This window comes from Primulina tabacum, chromosome 18 (genome assembly GCF_025594145.1).
Source record: "Primulina tabacum isolate GXHZ01 chromosome 18, ASM2559414v2, whole genome shotgun sequence".
NCBI classification, from domain to species: domain Eukaryota; kingdom Viridiplantae; phylum Streptophyta; class Magnoliopsida; order Lamiales; family Gesneriaceae; genus Primulina; species Primulina tabacum.
Genome location: NC_134567.1, coordinates 30,074,904 through 30,095,201, shown reverse-complemented (window position 1 = coordinate 30,095,201; position 20,298 = coordinate 30,074,904). Strand labels below are relative to the sequence as shown.

General features: G+C 36.2%; 3 protein-coding genes and 1 long non-coding RNA gene across 7 annotated transcripts; 3 read left to right on the top strand and 1 right to left on the bottom strand.

Annotated features, from left to right (window-relative positions):
• The first annotated feature begins 1,892 nt into the window (after nt 1–1,892).
• Nucleotides 1,893–12,194, top strand: LOC142532749 (transcriptional activator DEMETER-like). 2 transcript variants are annotated; one of them, XM_075639175.1, is made up of 22 exons: nt 1,893–2,162; nt 2,304–2,378; nt 2,771–3,624; nt 3,943–5,733; nt 5,814–6,176; nt 6,894–6,984; nt 7,074–8,101; nt 8,172–8,491; nt 8,575–8,654; nt 8,775–8,859; nt 8,935–9,026; nt 9,098–9,166; nt 9,262–9,298; nt 9,407–9,489; nt 9,605–10,033; nt 10,413–10,449; nt 10,532–10,589; nt 10,898–11,037; nt 11,142–11,207; nt 11,363–11,477; nt 11,557–11,595; nt 11,710–12,194. In XM_075639175.1, the coding sequence occupies exons 3-22, from the start codon at nt 2,850–2,852 to the stop codon at nt 11,817–11,819; spliced, it is 5,808 nt and encodes a 1,935-aa protein (XP_075495290.1). In that variant the 5' UTR covers nt 1,893–2,162; nt 2,304–2,378; nt 2,771–2,849; the 3' UTR covers nt 11,820–12,194. The 2 variants fall into 2 exon arrangements, with proteins under 2 accessions (XP_075495290.1, XP_075495289.1); XM_075639174.1 differs by lacking the exon at nt 2,304–2,378 and having other exon boundaries at nt 1,894–2,162.
• On the bottom strand, nt 8,303–11,256 carry LOC142532750 (uncharacterized). Of its 2 annotated transcripts, XR_012816602.1 has the most exons (4): nt 11,132–11,256; nt 10,874–11,034; nt 8,533–9,024; nt 8,303–8,438 (listed from the first exon to the last, which is right to left on the bottom strand). It is a non-coding gene; the product is annotated as an uncharacterized LOC142532750 (long non-coding RNA). The 2 variants fall into 2 exon arrangements; XR_012816603.1 differs by lacking the exons at nt 10,874–11,034; nt 11,132–11,256 and adding an exon at nt 9,570–9,699.
• A 3,561-nt stretch (nt 12,195–15,755) lies between the features above and the next one.
• LOC142533756 (uncharacterized) lies at nt 15,756–17,480 on the top strand. The gene is given in 2 exon segments (XM_075640640.1): nt 15,756–16,181; nt 16,183–17,480. Coding segments are annotated over 2 exon segments (1,350 nt in total). The 5' UTR covers nt 15,756–15,797; the 3' UTR covers nt 17,149–17,480.
• Nucleotides 17,481–17,881: 401 nt separating this feature from the next.
• LOC142533850 (putative RNA-binding protein C1827.05c) lies at nt 17,882–20,238 on the top strand. Of its 2 annotated transcripts, none has more exons than XM_075640759.1 (9): nt 17,882–18,014; nt 18,258–18,357; nt 18,450–18,564; nt 18,671–18,726; nt 18,912–18,959; nt 19,053–19,150; nt 19,467–19,536; nt 19,663–19,773; nt 19,936–20,238. In XM_075640759.1, exons 2-9 carry the CDS (start codon nt 18,262–18,264, stop codon nt 19,984–19,986), a joined length of 645 nt encoding a protein of 214 aa, XP_075496874.1. In that variant the 5' UTR covers nt 17,882–18,014; nt 18,258–18,261; the 3' UTR covers nt 19,987–20,238. The 2 variants fall into 2 exon arrangements, with proteins under 2 accessions (XP_075496874.1, XP_075496873.1); XM_075640758.1 differs by having other exon boundaries at nt 17,883–18,014; nt 18,231–18,357.
• The last annotated feature ends 60 nt before the right edge of the window (nt 20,239–20,298 follow it).

Genomic DNA, 20,298 nt, shown 5'->3' with positions numbered 1-20,298 from the left:
GATTGGCGTCAAATAGAGGAGGCACTGTGATGGGTTATAAACAAAAATTTATGAAATCATCTAAAATATCCGAAATTAGAAAGTTTTTCATGTTGACTTGTCGGCATGTTTTACTATAAAATTGCTAAAGTGGGGTCATACAAGTCAAGAGATTGAAAAGAAAAAAAAAAGGTGAGAAATGGCACATTATAAAATAATTTCGGATTTTCTATGCTATATTTGAAATATTTCACTGTTTATGATATGCGAAAATTTTAGCTATTAGATCATCAACACAAAATGTCACCTTTCATTAACACTAGTTACTCTGCACACGCGATGCGTGTGTGTACAATCTTTTTTATCATTATCGATGGACTAAAGTGAAATTTGACAAATTATGGAGGGACTAAATTGATATTTGAATGGTTGAAATAAAAAAAATAAAAATAAATGTGTGTGTTGAAATTGAAAAAAAAAAAACAAAAAACAAAAGTGAATATTAGTATCATATAAGGTTAAAATTGAAGATTCTGTGTTGAAATTGAAAAAACAAAAACAAAAAACAAAAGTGTAATATTAGTATCATATAATGATAAAATTGGAAGAAAAAGTTGGTGTCCTATCTAGATAGTTATTATCATGTCCTCACACTTAATAGAATATTATAGATATGATATACTCGTATGTCTAATGACGATAAACTAACTCATAATTGTCTATAGACTATAAACAAACAACTATACAAATTTTAATTAATTTGAAACCAGAGTAAAGGGTACGACTTTTCTACCTCATATAAGCTCTTTTTTTTATTTTGTCAATATGTGCACGTGCATGCGCGCACACATATATAAATCTAGAGTAGGTCTCTTGTGAGACGGTCTCACGAATCTTTATCTGTGAGACGAGTCAACCCTACCGATATTCACAATAGAAAGTAATACTCTTAGCAAAAAAATTAATATTTTTTCATTAATGACCCAAATAAAATATTTGTCTCACAAAATACGACATGTGATACCGTCTCACGCAAATTTTTGCCATAATATCCGAGTGTTAAACAATTTATTTTTTATAATTAAATTGATTATAGGTATGATATTATTTGTGTCAGGTTTCCGTTACTCGAAGTCTGCGATGCACATGTTGAGCCATGATCTGCACGCTTTTCACGCTACTAAATTTCAGACAGGAAAATTGAAATGACAATATTGGCCCCTCAATTTAACGCGCAAATTGTTTAACAGTCATAGTAATTAGTAAGCACGACTTTGTCTTACCAAAACTTAAAATTACAATTAATGCTAACTAAGTGATTTTGGTCCTCCCATCTCTCCTCTGTCGAGGATTCCTAATCTTTGTAATAATGACCAATAAGACCCTAGATTAATGTGAAACAATATTTTTTTCCTTAAAACTAAAAAATAAAGGTCATTATTACAAACTTTGGTGGAATTTTTTTTTTAAATATTTCAAAAAATACATATTGTCCCAATAAATGTAACCATGACTCAACAATAAAAGAATCCACTATCTTTGTGCTTAAGAAACGAATCACATTCATAGTTTTTATTTATGTGAATCATCAGTTACTTCATTTCTGTACAAAACTGAATTAAAATTACAGGTTTCATTGAATAAATGTAAGAGTTTGAGAAAAGTTTGCATGTAAATTTACAGACTAGAATGATAATCTGATATTGCGAAACCAGAAAATTTACACGCCCGCGGTATTATTCTTTTTTTCCTCGTTTCGAGAAAGCGGTGCGATTCTCGTTATATTCGGTCATAAAATACGGAAAACTTTTATAAATATTGTCGTCAAGGTTACCGCAATCGCTGCGAGATTCGACGATTTATAAAACCGAGAAATTATATTACTTTCGATAGCAACGAAGATCTGTACTGCAATCGAAGTTTTCACAATTAAGCAAAACTTGATTTTGGCCATAAGTAAAGCTTGACTGCCCTCTGGAAATGAAAATTTGCTCAACCTGCCTGCCTGCCTAACCACATTTCTTTGTGTTTTCCTTAAAATAGAGGATACCTCACTGTTGCAGCTTTTGTTTATTAGTTTTTATTACTTTCTCTCTCTAATGTTCTCTTGTATCTCTCTCTCTCTCTCTCTCTGAAACTCTCCTTGTAACGAAAGCTGACTTGGCTCTCCGGCATTGACTCCGGTAATACACACACAAACATATTCATGGATATATAGAGAGATCGATGGGGTTTAATTATATGTAATAAAATTTTGATTTTTTTTCTAAATTTTTGTGTCACATTTTTAATTAAATTTTCGTGCTTTAATATTGGGTGTAAAGAACCAGTATCAGTGTGTGATTGCATTTTTACTCAGAATCACCTGGGAGAATTATTACTCAGATTTTTACACCGTGGTATGTTTTAATTTCAGAATTAAATCTTCCAATTTATTCTCTGCTTCTCCAATTATGGAGGCATCTGATTTCCTGGTTTTGATTCGATTTTTCTATCTCGAGTTTATATTATTGTTTTTTGGTATTTTGATTTTAATTTAAACGTGCATTTGCTAATAAAGCTGATTCAGCTAGCCGGGTGTGGAAAACCCGGAAACTGCATAGTCGTAGCATATAGATACACGCATGTAATTTTAAGCATTTAAAGAGGAAAATATGTGATTTTTGGAACTGAATTAGATGGCATTTATTGAATTGATCTTGATTTGAGGATATGCATTCTTTCCACATGTGCTTATTCAAAATCAGTGGTTTTGCTGCTCGTTTTTGTGATAAATTGGTTTGGATTTCAGGTGGGGACGTTATATGTGTCACAAATATACAAAACAGATTAGGTAAGTGTCCTTGAAAACCGAACCAGCAAGTTCCAGTATGAACCTGGGAAGGGGAATGCCAATTCCCCTTGAAAACAAAGTTGTGAAAAGTGGAGAGATTTGGGTTCCTTCAACACCAGAAAAGCCGGTTGTGAACAGATCAAGTCATGTTGCTGCTGAAATGCAGCAGAATCTGATGGGAGCAGAAAGTTGGAGCGATTTGCTGGGAATTTACACCGGCCTCCTGCAGGATGAAACTAGCAATCGGCTGCCTCCAGGATTCAATACATGTAGTCATGTAGGGGTAAATCGTGGGGAACTTAGTCAAAATGTTGCTCCCATAGAAACCTGCAATGGGTTGCCCCCGAATTTAAGTGGAACCAGTTTTATAGATTTGAATCAGGAGTACAACATGCAAGATCTTACCTTTGTTGAGACTTGTAATAGGATTCCTCGGGATTTGAATCCCACCAGTTTTGTAGGGCAGAACCGATGGGAGCTGGAGCATAGTCCTAGAGATGTTGCACCAGTTGAGAATCTCAGAATCTTGAATCAATATGGTGCTTACGTGCAGAATTTAGACGTTCTTCCTCGGAAAGTTGATTCTCTGGCAGAATTAATGGGAACAAATAAACATCCATACACCACTCTAACAAATGGCCCACCTAACAGATCAGCAAGTATTATGGGCAACTCCACCATTATCAATCAACATTCGCTGGTCAGAAACAATGGGAAGATGCATGGTTCGAGCACTTCAATGCTCCTGCAAAATCACAACTGGAATGAAAATCGGCATTTTGGTGGTCACAACCTTCAACAAATTTCTACCAGTAAGTAAATTATAAGTTAGATAAATGCTCTGAGCATATTCTTTTGTTTGAATTAGCTAATCTTAGTCTGACAGTTTACGTTTCCGAACTCTTAGCCAATAACTGCGCATCTGTTTCAAATGACAAGACAATATTTCTTTTGTTACCTTTAGCAGAGCATCTCTCACTCGACGACTGTGTATGAACTATATGACCCTCGCCTTCTAATTTCAATTTTTGAAGCACCAAAAAAATGTATCCACTTCAAGTAGAAATGTATTTACTGTCTTTTAGGACTTAAAAAATCAAGTTAACAATTAGAATGCTTCATTTTGGCAGATACATTTCCAGTCCCTTACCATTCTGACCGTAACCTGCACTTATCTCAAAGATTAAAAGGAGCATCCTCAGGTATAACCATGCCCCTTCAGTTCGAGCCAGTAACACCAGATCTGCAAAAGCAGATGAAAAACAACCAGACCATGCAAGTACCAAAGTTCTTTGCAGACGACTGCTTGACTCCAGAAAAACATAAGAAAGATGGCGCTGTCTGCAGTCAGCCTTCTGAAATAATTGAGAGAAAGCATGATGAATTGGGCAGCAATCCGGGCACATCATCTACAGTCATTTTGACACCACCTAATGAAAAGATTCATTCTGATGGTGGAAATGGAGAAATTGATCTGAACAAGACGCCGCAGCAAAGACCACCCAAAAGGAAAAAACATCGACCAAAAGTAATAGTGGAAGGAAAACCCAAAAGAACTCCCAAGTCTGCTGCTTCAAGGAATAGAGCTGCCGATAAAAATCCCTCCGAAAAAAGAAAGTATGTGCGCAAAAAGGGCACCGGAACTTCAACAACTCCATTAACTAATGTTGCAAAGGATGTTGAAGGATCCAATGTTGGGTCCGCAGTAAAATCATGCAGGAGAGTACTGAACTTTAACTTAGAAAATGGAGTAGAAAAGGACAGCCAGACAACGGAAGTTGGTAACCAGACAGAGAACGAAGAAAGAAGCAAGGTTCCTATAAATTTGAACTTGGATTCTCCTAATACAGAATGGGTCACAGAATTGAACAAGACAGCCAAATCTACACAACATGCAATGAAGAATTTATACAATCGTGTCCAATCAGTAAATCATATCCCACCTCCAGAGTTGTCGCCGCTTCCGTCTACACCTTCACCATCTGCCTCAAAGGGCCATACTTTGAATGTCATAGCAAGGAGTTTGAATGCGCGAAATGCTAATGCCAACCAAAATGTTGGCCAAAATAGACACGGTCAATTGCATCAACTTACTAGTGGAGACCTCATTCAGCTTGTCATCGAGGCAAATTCCAATGAACAAAACCTAGACAGAATGAGGCAACCGAACCTTCATACTAAGACTCAATTTGTGGAAGATTTGGTGCCTGCCAAAGAGAGTCAGGGATGCAAAAGAGATTATTCCCACACTGTGCTAAGACAACCTCAAGCTGTCACCTTGATGGGATCTCAACTGTGGTCTTCTAACATGAGTCATGCTAGCAGTGATAGCAGCAAAATATGTCTAAATGTTTCAGAGACTATGAAAAAAAGGAGGATTGAAGGCATAATTCATGGAACCACATCCAGCATGTCTTCTAGGATTACAACTGTTGAAGATTACACAGGACAAATGGACACACAGTGTAAGAGTCTCCATGCACAGAACTCCGCAATTCTCCTGAATGATGGATTACCAAATTCTGGCATTAAAGGACAGTGCACCTCCAGATATCAAAACGATGAATTCAACAAGGTCCGTTGTGACGGGTACATGAACTCGAAGGATTTCGAAGGCAAGTTTCAGCAGCGACATACTTCACCTCATTTTCATGCGAAAGAAAAGGAACAGAAAACATTCGATCACCTCGCTCAATCACAGAGCACCGATTCTTTTGCTACAGTCACTAACTGGAATCTGGAGTCTGCATCCGAAAGAGATCCTACTAGTCTAGGAAATGTAGTAAATTATCATGCTTGTGTGTCAATCAAGAGACAGATTGCTGGACAAACATCAGACAAATCGTCCGGTATAAATAAAGTGTTGCCGCAATTGATTACACACTCAAGAGGTCGTGGACGTCCGCCTAAGACACTTAAAGGTATTCATCTTTTCGTAAGTCATCCCCATAATTAAAGCTGAACATGCTCTTTAAACTAAAACTATTATTTTGTTGAGTAGGGTCACAAGAACTGTTGAGAAATTCATCTTCAGTTGATTATATCATAGACCGTATGAAAGATCTAAACCTTAATAGCAGTGGCAAGGAAATTGGTCGGGAAGAGCGAAGTGCGCTTGTTCCATATAGAGGAGATGGTGCTATTGTTTCTTATGAAGCATTTGATCTGATCAAAAAGCGCCGGCTGCGACCTAAAGTGGATCTTGATCCAGAGACAAATAGGCTGTGGAACCTTTTAATGGGTAAGGAAGGAAGTGAAAGTGCAGAAACATTGGGGGACGATAGACAACAATGGTGGGAGAAAGAAAGAAAAGTCCTCTGTAATCGAGCAGACTCATTCATCGCAAGGATGCATCTAGTTCAAGGTATTAGCTTCCAAACCACTGCATCATTATAAATGTTAATGCATAAGTAATATAGCATAAGATGATTTTGAGTAATTGTCAAAACACTAAAACTCACCATAAAGAATCCAACTCATTTTTTTTACATTTTAGGTTTAGAAATCACAATGTTTCATAAGAGCATTAAGTAATAGACATTTATTGTTCAGACCAAAAGCATGCATGACTAGAAAAAATAACGAATTCCCAACTATTTGGATATTATGGAAAATGAGAAAGTAGGGTGGAGGGCAGGGAGGTAGTCCAGGTTATCCCTGTTGTATCTGGAGTATAATATTTTATGTTGGTGACCACCAGTAACAAACCAAAAAAAACTATGAGGAACTAATATTACACTCAATAGTTTGATAGAGTAACTAAAATTAGGTCACAAACCTCCAAGAATCGAGATCACAAAGTTTCCAAAACCATGTATCAAGAGTTAACACATACTCTTGTTGTTTGTGTCTAATGTAAGTTTTTGTTTAGGTCAAACAACCATTTTTACCAAGTACAAAAAATACGCCCAACAAAATAAATTGTAAATCACACATCTTCAAGTTTTATTACGTAAAACAAAATAAAAAATTGATGAGAAAGTAACCCTACAAGAGCCAAAATTGTTTGATTTACCTTATTGAACAGATTAGTACGGTATGAATCCGGTGGTATAACCTTGAATGAATTGCATCTTCACAGGAGACAGGCGATTTTCCAAATGGAAAGGATCAGTTGTTGACTCGGTGATAGGAGTGTTCCTCACACAAAATGTTTCAGATCATCTTTCAAGGTAAAATCGATTTCCTAGACAAAAGCTTCAGCGCCTTACAAGATAACAGGAGCTAATCACATTTACATAATGTCTTTCTTCACTTGCAGCTCTGCTTTCATGCATCTAGCAGCCAAGTTCCCAATAAAACCAACAGCCATAAGAGAATCATGCTGCCTAAATGGACAAAGTTCACTGATTGAACGACAAAAAGTTCGCATAACATATCCAGATGGGACAAAGTTTTATGATCATAGAATGACAAGGGAACCAGTGTATAACCTCAGCTCTGTGACTTCCAGTGAATCATCTGAATGCGGGGCAGAAATTTTCACAACCAGAGGAACCTATATATTAAATGATCAGACCAGAAAAATTGAGGAAGACATGATTTCATCGCAAAGTTCTTCAGAATCTGTTATTATTCAAGCCTCTGAAGATATCAGATCCAGTTCAGGATCAAATTCAGAAGCAGAAGATCAAATAACTGGGGGAAATTTCAGCAGAAACCATGGTCCTTCAAGTTTTCATGAGCAGGATGAAAGAATTGCTGCGTTCCAGCAGTGTCAGTTACAAGTCAATGGAAGTTCATTTCCAAGTACAAGACCCGTGCCTGGTCACCAGCAACTGGAAAATCCAATGCACGGACAATTTCCTCAGCTGATCAGCAGTGAAAATGCATGCACTCATTCATTTGGTTCCAATGTGCCGCGTTATCAGAGACCTGCTACCCTGCCCACTAGTTCCTGGCAGAACATGCCAAAAGGTTTGGAAAAATTGGAAGGGGACATTCTCACATCTGGAAAAGGAAGCATATCTTCTATGGCTTCAACAGATGCTAATCTTACCAATGGAACATGTGTAGAAAACAGACATTATATTTCAGGACAGAATGTTGAAAAGAATTTTATCACTCAACAGTCAGGAAAATCAAAATTACAGCCATCAACAGCGGACAATGGCATTTTGAATGAACTTTTTGAACAACAAACTTATGCATCAGCATGTTCTCGGAGCAGAAAAGATCAACATGTTGTCAATTATAGAAAAGACGGAACCCAAGAGGCCTTTCAGCAAGAACACATGTTTCTGACGGACCCCACTAGACCGGCTGAAGTGTCCAGTAAACCATCAATTGGTAATTTATAGAATAAATCAACATTACTTTCGTTATCTGAAAATTTTGATGATGGTGACTTTTGTTGCAGATAATCAGAAGCACTCCGAAAATATAACACCTGAACCATCAGAAATGAGACAAGTACATTCCTCGAACGGTCCTCCATCCAGTAAGATTGGCACCAAAATTTCACATGTAAGCAAGCAAAAGGTTGAGAAGGAAAAGACAGGCTCATTTAACTGGGATGCCTTAAGAAAGAAGGTGCAATCAGAGACTGAAATGAGAGCCAGAAGTGCTGACACAATGGACTCCATAGATTATGAAGCAATACGAAATGCTGATGTTCTTGAGATAGCTGAAACAATCAAGGAAAGGGGAATGAACAACATGCTAGCAGAGCGAATTAAGGTATTTATTGGAATATTAAAACGATTAATAATAAGGTGCACCTCATACTTGAATGCAATCTGCATTTGTTGGGCATTCTGCAGGATTTTCTCAATCGACTCGTTCAAGAGCATGAAAGAATTGACCTTGAATGGCTGAGAGATGTTCAGCCAGACAAAGTCAAGTAAGTCTCCTTGGAAAATCTTGTCGGATCATCCATCTCAAAAAATATATAGCAGCAGGCATGCCGATTTTTTTTCTAAAAATAACCATACTCTCACTTGGACAAAAATTTCTCCTGCAGGGATTATCTATTAAGTATACGAGGATTGGGCTTAAAGAGTGTGGAATGTGTACGCTTATTAACACTTCATAATGTCGCTTTTCCAGTAAGTGCAGTTGCCTGTACAGATCATGTATAGAGGGAAAACAAAAGAAATATTCTTCTAACTTCTTCATGTTAGGTTGACACAAATGTTGGACGGATTGCTGTGCGACTTGGTTGGGTTCCTCTCCGACCTCTTCCTGAGTCACTCCAATTGCATCTCCTTGAACTGTAAGTAAATATAAAGCAATCAGTGTAAGAGCTTGTGAACTGTTGCAGAAACTAAACGTCTTTCTATGCAGATATCCAGTTTTGGAATCAATCCAGAAATATCTTTGGCCCAGACTCTGCCATCTGGATCAAGAAACCTTGTAAGTTTACTAAGCTTAAAAACTTATCAAATTAGAAGGACTTCATGCCTATATTTGGCAACCCAATCCACTGATTTTTGGCCGTGGAATCACAGGTATGAGCTGCATTACCAAATGATAACATTTGGAAAGGTGAGATCCTATCTTTCACAATTGATTGCCAGATCTACTTGGTGATCATAATACAAGCTAACTGAAACATGTCTTATAAAAGATTGTTTTCTTAACTTTTGAGTACAGGTTTTCTGCACAAAGAGAGACCCAAACTGTAATGCATGTCCAATGAGGGGCGAATGCCGACATTTTGCAAGTGCTTATGCAAGGTTAGTCATCTATGTCTCAAACACAACAAATGATTACATGAAGCTTTCCAACGAAAAAAAGCTAATTTTGTCGGTTAAACCTTTAAATATTAATTGGCGGATGCATTTGAGGCAGCGCAAGACTCGCTCTTCCAGGGACAGAGGGGAGACAAGTAGTCTGTTCATCCACTACAACAAGTGCTAACCAAATGTCGGGCATTACAATGAAGCCTATGCCACTTCCTCCACCTACGGACAATTTGGAGAAAGGGGTGGATTCAATGAGAAACAGTGAACCAATCATTGAGGAACCAAAAACCCCAGAGCCACCCATAGAAGTGGCAGAAAGAGACATCGAGGATGCATATTATGGGGATGCTGATGAAATCCCAGTCATAAAGCTCAATATAGAAGAATTTACATCAAATTTGCAGAGCTTTATCCTAGAACAAAAGGAAATGCAAGGAGACATGTCCAAAGCCTTAGTTGCTCTAAGTCCAGAGTTTGCTTCTATACCAATGCCCAAACTGAAGAACGTGAGTCGACTGCGGACAGAGCATCAAGTGTAAGTAATAGTCTCTTGCTAAAACATAAGAAAGGAACGAAACTGTAGGATATCTAGCAGAGGAAAGTTATACGTGACGTGCAAAATTACATTGAGTCAAAAAATGAGATCTCATGTAATGTTCTATATGCAATTAAAACTTAGCCATCAAATTAGAAAGAGCTTACGAACATTTCAGAGGTCCATTTCTTCTAGTTAAAAATAGTGAGAGGTGACTGATTTATAGTTCCAGTTAATCATATATTAGGTGACAAACTCAGAAAACAGCGTAGTCATTGCTCCCTTAAGCATCACGACCACACCAAGCATGTTGAGCCCTAGATGTAAGTGTGTAAACTATAAGGATAAATTTCAGTTACTAATGATTCATATCCTGCAGCTATGAACTCCCAGATTTACATCCCATACTGAAAGGGGTTAGTTATTTCTCGTCTTGGTTTAATTTTGAAGATCATATGCAGCTTGACTCCTGCTGACTATAAATTTTATAATATTTAGCTGGACAAACGACAACCTGATGATCCAAGTCCATACCTTCTTGCTATATGGACACCAGGTACCTAGTATAAAATTAATTACTTAATAAGTTCGATCATGCCTGCATGAAAATACAAAAGCATTTCTTGGTATAGTGGTATAAGAGGCTAAAAAATTAGATATATGATTTATAATCCTTATGTATTAAGACTATGGTCAACTTTTCCACCTCCCTTTCTCCTCTCACCGACACAGACAGAGACACAAAATAAATGAGCCTCAGCAAAAGTAAAGGATCGAGTCATATTATCAAGATAGAAAAAATATAACTCAATCACCTTACCAAACTAGCTTTTATCATACCTAAATCAACTTTATCTTAACCAGGTGAGACATCAGACTCAGTTAAACATCCTGAAAGTAAATGCGAATCTCAGGAAGGAGGTAGCATGTGCGACAAGAAAACATGCTTTTCTTGCAGCAACACAAGAGAAGCAGAGGCCCAAATAGTTAGGGGCACGATCCTGGTGAGCACAAATGTGAAATAATTATCAATAATCAAACAAAATTATAAGCCATTAGGTTCCCTTTTCTTCTGTTTATTTTCACTGAATCGCCTACCTCCTTTTAGATACCTTGCAGGACAGCAATGAGAGGAAGTTTCCCGCTCAATGGCACATATTTCCAGGTCAATGAGGTAACAGAATTCTGATCCTTAAGAGCTCTGTGTATGTAACACTGCACCCAAAAGTAATGGAGAAATGTTCAAACTGCACAAGAGGATTCTGCATTTATCTTAGCTAAGATGAAAGTGAATTATTTCTGTAAATTATATCATTAAATCATGCTTAGGTTTTCGCGGATCATGAATCCAGTCTGAATCCTATTGTTGCTCCAAGAAGTTTGTTATGGAACCTACCAAGACGGACAGTGTTCTTTGGGACCTCTGTCACAACTATATTCAAAGGTGAATAAAATTTCATAAAATTATAAATGAAATATTAAAAAAAATTCTGGCTTACAGAAATACTACTGGTGCTTTCCAGGCCTGACAACTGAAGGTATCCAGTACTGCTTCTGGAAAGGTATACACTGTATCCACACGTCTCTGCTATATTGATGAGCATCTTGTTCATAGTCCCATGCAGACAAGTACCCTTATTTTTCCACTGATAGATGTCATTTGAAATGAATCTCAGGGTTCGTATGCGTCAGAGGTTTTGACCAGAAAACTAGAGCACCAAGACCGCTAAGTTCCAGATTGCATCATCCTGCAAGTAAGATGGTTAAGCCTAATGAGCAACGATAGTGTATGCTATGGGGTAAGATACAAATAAGAGTTAGTGACCTGTATCTGCCCCAAGAGAAGAAGAAAACCTGATAAAAATAGGACTAGATATGACAGCTAACAAAATTATTTACCCATTCGTTTGTTCCTCCTTTCCCCGTTAACCTGAGTAGCAAGTTAACATGAGCGGCAGACACATGATTTATAGAGAGCATGGCACTCTGTTGATGGAGGAGGCCATAAAAAAGTTCCAATTTTTCCATATATTTTTTTAATGTTACGCTCACAACTGAGCCATTTATCAAGAATACAAATGTGTTGACAGTATAGGTAACAATAAAGGATGTAATCTTTGAATGTACTTTACAGTGGTATTACATGTATATATTTGTCAGAGTTCTTTGGTGGCAAATAAGCCATTGTTTCTTCCTTGAACAATTAGGTCTGGATTAGGTTATCATGCACCAGAAATATACCGCCTTCTTCATTCATTTCAAGTAAATAGCAGCTTGGTTGCAAAACAATCAATTCCTTGGGGCTTGGAGGTGATTTTTATTGAAAAAATCAAAAACAACAAATTCATTGGGAACAAAGGAACAGGAGAAGGATGTTAAGAAATAGAACTGCATTCACAAAAAAAGGTGCTGGGTTTTTTATAGTGAATGGAAAATTAATTAGCTCGTGTAGTAGGCTTTGGATCGTATCAATTTTAATTAAATGATATGCATATAAGTGGTTTCAAATGACCTTCGACTTTCTGAAAGGTTAAATAATCTTTACTTTTTTTCAAAACTTCAAATGACAATTGGTTTTCGAAAGGTTAAATAACATTTTCTGGAAGGTTAAATAACATTTGTTTTTCTGAAATGTCAAATAACATTTCACATTTTGAAAGATCAACTTTTTTATATATATGCACATCCTTTTCATTTTCAAAGAATAACTTTAAATAACTTCAAAAATTTATTTATTTTTATCTCGACTTCTGTCACTGCTATTTCTTCTAAATATTGATAAAGTTCAGGTATTGTTCGGTCGCCTGTATCAGACTTTATGCTAAGTTGTTGCAGGTATCACAATTGTATCTTGGGAAACAATCGTCCACAGTGAACTTCGGAACACCGTAGGAGTAGATGAATATGTTTTAAGAAAACTATAACATATTACAGACATCAGTTTGATTTCATTTCTTTTAACTCTATCTTTGCATTTCTTTTAACTCTATCTTTGCATGATTAATATGAATTGGTTAAAATATTATATAAAGTCTAATTTATTTTATTATTAATTGTATTGTAATTTATAATTATAATATCAGTTCATCTGTAATCAATATTTCGAATATTATCTCATTTCCCCAACAAATTTAAAACATATTTGGTTGTCGAAATATTCATGACGTGATATTTGTTTTGATATGCCTAGTGGTTCGAATGACTGAAATGAGCCAAAGGTCACTCCTTTTAATTCTAAGGTCAGTGCTCTTGCTAAGTGCGATGCCGGTGAACCATACTGACAAACCAGAGAAATTCGATGGGTCGAATTTCAGAAGGTGGCAGTAACTGTCAGCAACTCGTCGCATTACCATGACAACTATATGCAGTTCTGTACACCACCTTAAAAGTTAATACCACCAAGTCCACCAAAAACCAAAACCGTGACTCCTAAAAGTTCTACTTGAAAACAGCGCAGCACAGTTACAACTTGTGATGCCATAATGCCCATTCACAGTTGTTCAGCTACGGGATCTACCAGTATTTCTTTCATTATTTCAAGTGATAATACTGAGATACAAGAATATTTTTATCAGCATTACCGATCCTAAGAATTCACTCACACCTATACAGAATTAGAAAGTCTGGATTTTTTTAATAAAGTCTGGATAATTTTATTGCATACCCAACATACGTGTGAATTAGTACTTGTAAAAGACTTTGGTTAATTTGAGGCTCTATGGACAATTACCCCGAGGTAATTGCTGAGGCGCTTGTCTTGGGGACAACTGCCTTAGTTTATAACACTCTAACAATAGTGCGTGGTGTAAAATAAGGAACATATTCGAGGTGGGACATTTTTGTTCAAATAAAGTTAACAAACACAGACTTGAAGAAGTCCCATTTTTCTCTTGTTCTTTGATCACCCTGGCAATTTTTTTACCTCAGCTTCAAATTCGGGTCATAAAACCCGATACCCGTCAACATAAATATGAACATAAGGCAAATAGATAACATTCACCATTCTGAAAACATCATGAACGAAGTGAACCCAGCCACAAATCAAGTAAATACCTGCTCGAATTCGTTCTTTTGGAGTCCATCCCGAGTTCTTATACAGTGGAAACATGCCCGAATGATGCAGAATAAATTGCCGAACTAAGCAAACTAAAGATGTACGCCGCACCTGCATCGGTATGACGAAATGTCCGCGGGAAATATGAGAAATTTTCCGAGAAGAGTTTCGCTTGTATCCGCCGACTTTTTTCATTCGTTCTATGTAAGTTTGGGCCTCTTTTTCCCGCGGAAAAACATAAAACTCAAATAAACGATAAGATTAATGACATCTCGGTGGCCCCATTTTCATACGCTACACACTTGTTATATATGTTTATGTAAATACGTTGAAATATCATCACTCACTTGTTAATATAGAAAAATGTTCAAATAAATATACACGATAGATGTGTAACATATCAAATTTTTGATAAGATTTGACATAACTCAACTTCGAAAGTTAGTTCAATAGGGGATGATTGTCCAAGTCCATATATGTAACTCACAGAGATTTTATCTAACCGATGTAAGACAACTAACACACCCCAATCCAACACATAACGGTAGAACCTGAGCTCTGATACCATGATAAGATTAGAAATTAGACCTAACTTAATATCAAAAGCTAGCTTAAGAGGGGATGATTATCCAAATTTATATATGCAACTCTCAGAAATTTTATCAAACCGATAGTGAGATAACTAACATATGTCACCTTATATTTATCTTAACAAAAAATTAATTTTAAAAATTACATTTACCTCTAGAATTTGTATCAAACTTATGTTTATACTCGTTAACATTAAAAATTAAATATATTACATATAAAAAAATAAAAAAAAATTATATATATCCTCGATAGTTTTTGGTACACCTCATATTTGTATCAAACTTATATTTACACCAATTAACTTTTAAAAATTACATATATCTCTTGGTACATTTTTATACACCTTACAATTACTACAGGTTGTTCACAATATTAAAGAGTATGAAAATTTTAAAATTATATTTCTTTAAAAAAAATTTAAAATTAAAACAAAACCAAAATATATATTTTATTTTGACTGCGAATGTTAAAATTCAAAATAATATATTTTAGCCGATATATTTTAAAAGTAAAATCATAAAAGCAAATCAAAATATATTTATAATTAGATTTTTTAATTTGTTATTTGCTTTTGTTTTAATTTTTTTTTCATAATCAAACGTCTCGGATGTAGTTCATAGATGAGAAAAATTATACAAGAAAAATTAACAAGATAAAAAAATATTTTAAAAAAAATTAGAATGTAAAAAAAAAAATGAAACATAGAAAAAAAATTCGATTATGTTATCTTTTTCCTTGTTCAATCAGGTTAAGCCCTTTTAAAATTTTTTCTTTTACATTTTTTATAAATTATATTATTTTTTATATCCTTTAAAAAATATATTTCTTGTATTATATATTTGTGAAAAGAAAGTCATATTCATTTAGTCCCTAGCTATTTGAATTAAAAAAATTGATATTATATTAATATATATTAAAATAAAAATAGACGATGACACCTTAATCTGTAGGAAGAAACTTATAATAAGAGATATAATCACTAATTTTTATAAAAAAAATTAATTATCAAGCATTATAAACATTAAACTCTCCACACAAAAAAAACTATAATTTATTTTGTAATATATTTATGTATAATTTCCGAGAATATCTGCTCGTGCAGCACAAATCTATGCTAAAATGTCAATTCATCCCTCCACCTTCGCAACGATCGAACCATCCCGCTACATCACCTTCACAATCCCAAATTCTCCTGCCTCCCGCCACCATCTTCTCCGCATCGCCGTCCTAGATTCACCCGCCGTGACCATCAGCGACGCCAATGGATTTGACGACGCCGCCGCCGCCGCCACCGCAGCCATGTGGGTGCCACAAGGCCGCGAATCAGATTGGATTTTCTCCACTTTCTCCGGCCACCTCCACCTCCTCCTTTCTTCGCCAACTTCCCCTCCTCTCTCACGTTTGATCCTGATTTCCGATTCACATTCATACCCCTGCCAGGCTTCCTCAGTCCAACCAAATGTCGCCCCTCTGGTATTGGCGCTGTACCCCCAAATCTGCTTTTCTTGATAACGGTGAAGTTCCGGAGATACCATTCTTGATATATGAAGATGAAGTGGTCACAGGTTCAATCTTGGAGACTTGTGAAGGGCCTTGTGTTGGTGAAATGCTGATAGAGAACGTTGAGTTGAGGAATGACGATAGCCTTGTTCGAGAATTTAGGAGGAGGTTGAGGTTTAAGAGAATGCCGAATTTGGTACAAACCCAGATGAGAATTCGCCCGAAAAATGAGTTTTTATGCGAAGAATTGCATGACATGGAGTTTGAATTAGATGACGATGTATTGGTCCATCCATATCTGAGTCCCATGGTGGCTGGCATTTCAGTCATTAGCGCATGTTTGGAAGAGCGGATTCAAGATGGATTTAGGCCGAAAGCTCTGTGTCTGGGGGTGGGAGGAGGGGCATTGATTGGATTTTTGAGTAAAAAGTTGGATTTCGAGGTTGTAGGAGTGGAAGTAGATGTTGTGGTCTCGGAAGTTGCAAAGAGGCATTTTGGACTGGGGAACAATGAGCTGATCCATCTACATGTCGGTGATGGGATCAAATTTCTTAGTGATCTAGCGATGAAAGTGGATGGGGCTTTTAAGTTCGACGTTATAATGGTTGATCTGGATTCATGTGATGCATCAATGGGCAGTTATGCTCCGCCTATGGAGTTTGTGCAAAAGTATGTTCTTTTAGCTGCGAGAGCCGTTCTCCATGAGACCGGCGTTGTCGTTATAAATATCATTCCTTCGAGTGAGTCGTTTTATGGGAGTTTGATTAGAGAGTTTGAAGAAGTGTTTGAAGAGTTGTATGAGATTGATGTTGAAAATGAGGAAAACCTTGTTCTTATTGCCACTAAATCGAGAATTGAGTGTTTTGATACCCGGAGCGACGCATTCTTTGATAAGTTGAAGGTGTGCGTTCCAAGATCTTACATGGATTCCATGAGGAAGATTTCAAAGACAGATCGTCCTGTACTCTAACTAAGCCTGAGCACGAGGAGGACTTGTTTTTCTCAAGTGAATTCTTGGAGAATGCTGATGTGACAAGGGACACGGATCAAAAAAGAAAAAAAAATGTAACACTGGAGATTCCAGTTTTGCTTTTGAGATTTGAGGAGTTGATTAGCCGTAGGCTCGAAGTGGATCGTGCTGATACACTGGCTAATGTGTTTTGTTCTGTGTTCTTTTACTGATAAAAATGTCAATAAAAATATTATTTTGTAGCTCTATCCTACGCCTCTCTGACGGCTTCTTGTTTGTTGATGATGGGGCGAGCATGTATAAAAAATTGACTATCAAACGTTATCTTTCTTCCAAAAAATATAAGAGTAAGTTTTATATGAGACGATCTAACGAATCTTTATCTTTTGAAACGGGTCAATTTTACCGATATTAATAATAAAAAATAATATTCTTAGGATAAAAAATTATATTTTTTCACGGATGAATCACAAAATACGACCCGTAAGACAACCTCACAAAAGTTTATGCTAAAATATAATTCTCTCGTTTTATTAATTATCATACTATTTGATCAATATAAGCAACACCTTCAATTGAGATTTTACTATTTTTTTTATATAATAAACCAACCCACCGTTGTTCAAAAATAAATAAATAAATAACCAACATATAAGATTTATAAGAGAGTAGATAGCAACTAAATCTTTGGTGAATTGGCCCAATGGGCCAACATATATTAGGCTTCATTATAGTGACGGGTGATACACACATTATTAAAAAATAATAAGTAAAATAGGTTAAGTCTGTCTCTTGGCCGCAGCCGTCTACTTCCGCTGTCGAAGTATCTGTTTGTGGAATCAAGAACGCGAAACTTGAAGTTTGAGGTAAAATTCGTAATTTATATCATAATTTTTTGCTTAATCGAACGTTTGTTTTCTTTGTAATTCAAATCCCATAAATTCGTTCAGTTTGAATGAAACAAAATCTAGCCTAATCCCTTCAAATATCAACTCTGTGTTTCCAAACTTGAAATCTTGTGCCTCTAAACAGAGGGTTAATTATTCTTCCCGTTATTATGAATTGCTCTTTTATTGGCATAGATTCGATCAACACACGCTTGTCTGTACAAAAATGGGGATAAAAGCTAAGAAGAGAATGATAGCCAAGAATTTGAAGAAGGCCTCTGCTGATATCTCTGCTTCGAAAAAGGAAACACGTGATTTCCTGGTATGCTACTGCCTGTTAATTTATTATAATCGATTAGTAAGTCGGGAGTTGTGTCATGTTTTGAACTTTTTGTTTGGAAAAATTATTTTTAGCCGCTAGAGGGTGGTCCAGCGAGGAATATTCTGAAAATCGAAGATAAAGAGAACAAAGCAACCGTCTTGTATATTGGGAGAATCCCGCACGGATTTTATGAGGATGAGATGGAAGGTATTGGTTTTTCGTTATTTGGCTGATGTATTTGTCGAGTTCTTGAATTTAGTTCCGCGGTTATTGTTTTGTGTTGCATTCCCATAAAGTATGTGTCGATTTTCAGGTTTCTTCAAGCAGTTTGGTTCTATCAAGCGGCTTAGAATTGCAAGGAATAGAAAGGTGTGTTTTTTGTTGCTATATTCTGTAATTACTTTTGCGGGTCTGAAAATTTGAGTCCATTATGATTGTTTTTCATCAGTTTTTGAGCTTTGTTGGTAATGTTAATATGCATGTCATCAATGCGAATTTTATGCCCATAGCCTATGAATTCTGTGATTGATTTCTTTTTCTATCTTGCATTACAGACCGGAAAATCAAAGCATTTTGGATTCATCGAGTTCGAGTCTCCCGAGGTTGAATTTCTGCAAAGATATTATAATCTTACTTGCTTCAGGATGCGCTTTTTCATTGTCCGAGAGTCTTCATTCTTTTGTTCTCAACTGCAGGTTGCCAAAGTTGTTGCCGATTGCATGCATAATTATTTAATGTACGAGCATTTATTACAAGTGTGTCTTGTTCCCCCGGAACGTGTTCATCCACAAATGTGAGTAATGACATTTACCATTGCAATCCCCTTGTTATGCAATTGCCTTGTCATCCCATTTTCTGGTTATAATGATGCTAGAGTTGGAAGAAATTTCCTCTGGAAATCATTCATACTTGGTGATATCTTTTTTTTGACGTGAATAAATGAATAATCAATCCTATAGTATGTGATAACATGTATAGTATGTGATAACATGGGCTTGATTATTATCTGATGATGGGTCAACACTTAAATGAGACATCCTTTTACTTGTAAAGATGCAAACCTCGAAGGCTCGTTGAATTGGTAATTGAATGTGACTCGAATATTTCAGATGGAAAGGCGTGAACCGCTCTTACAAACCCTTGGATTGGGTTCAGATCGAACGGAGACGTCAAGATAAGGTATGAACTTAATTTGAACGTATCATGCTATTTTGTTGAAAGATTGACGTAAAGTTTGTCAAAGCACAAATCTTATATATAATACTGAAATTCTTAATCTTAATTTTTGAATCCTACGTCGTCCAGGAGAAAACTTTTGAACAGCAGCAGAAATTGGTGACGGCAATACTGAAAAGAGATAAGAAAAGACGAAAGCGGATTGAGGCTGCTGGTATTGACTACAAATGTCCGGAAATTGTAAGAATTTACTGGCACGAGAACATCATAAAATCCTCATACGTTTAATGCCCTGTGCTTTACCTCAAAACTATTCCATATTTTGATCGAATAAATTTATATTGTCGCAAGTGTTTGATTTCTAGATTTAAAAACTGAATGATTTGACTGAACTTTTTTCAGGTGGTTGGCTCCCACAGTGTTCCGAAGAAGATTAAGTTTGATTTCGAATAGGTACTCTGAGTCTCTTCTTTAACTCCACCATAACCTTTGTCTGATGGCTTTTGAGAACCGCATTATCATCTCATCAAGCAATATGTTGTGTTGTTTATCCAACGCCGCCGTATCTTGTTATTTTGGATGGGACAAGCTTCATTTGTTTCTACTAAAACATGATTTTGGAGGTGTTAGAATTTCAAACAGCCCCATATTCTATTTGAATCTTGCATAACTATTTGATGGTTATACTTATTTGCTCAAATTTGTATTTGTGGTTGTTTAATGTTTTTATTTAGATGTCATTTTATGTTATGGCTAAACTTGTTT

Bases quoted from the DNA above. Each gene is read 5' to 3' on its own strand.
- LOC142533850 (XM_075640759.1), top strand. From the start codon at position 18,262: ATGGGGATAAAAGCTAAGAAGAGAATGATAGCCAAGAATTTGAAGAAG. The intron at 18,358-18,449 runs GTATGCTACTGC...AATTATTTTTAG, and splicing joins AGGAAACACGTGATTTCCTG to CCGCTAGAGGGTGGTCCAGC. The intron at 19,537-19,662 runs GTATGAACTTAA...TACGTCGTCCAG, and splicing joins AACGGAGACGTCAAGATAAG to GAGAAAACTTTTGAACAGCA.
- LOC142532749 (XM_075639175.1), top strand. From the start codon at position 2,850: ATGAACCTGGGAAGGGGAATGCCAATTCCCCTTGAAAACAAAGTTGTG. The intron at 3,625-3,942 runs GTAAGTAAATTA...TCATTTTGGCAG, and splicing joins CCTTCAACAAATTTCTACCA to ATACATTTCCAGTCCCTTAC. The intron at 8,492-8,574 runs GTATTTATTGGA...GGCATTCTGCAG, and splicing joins TGCTAGCAGAGCGAATTAAG to GATTTTCTCAATCGACTCGT.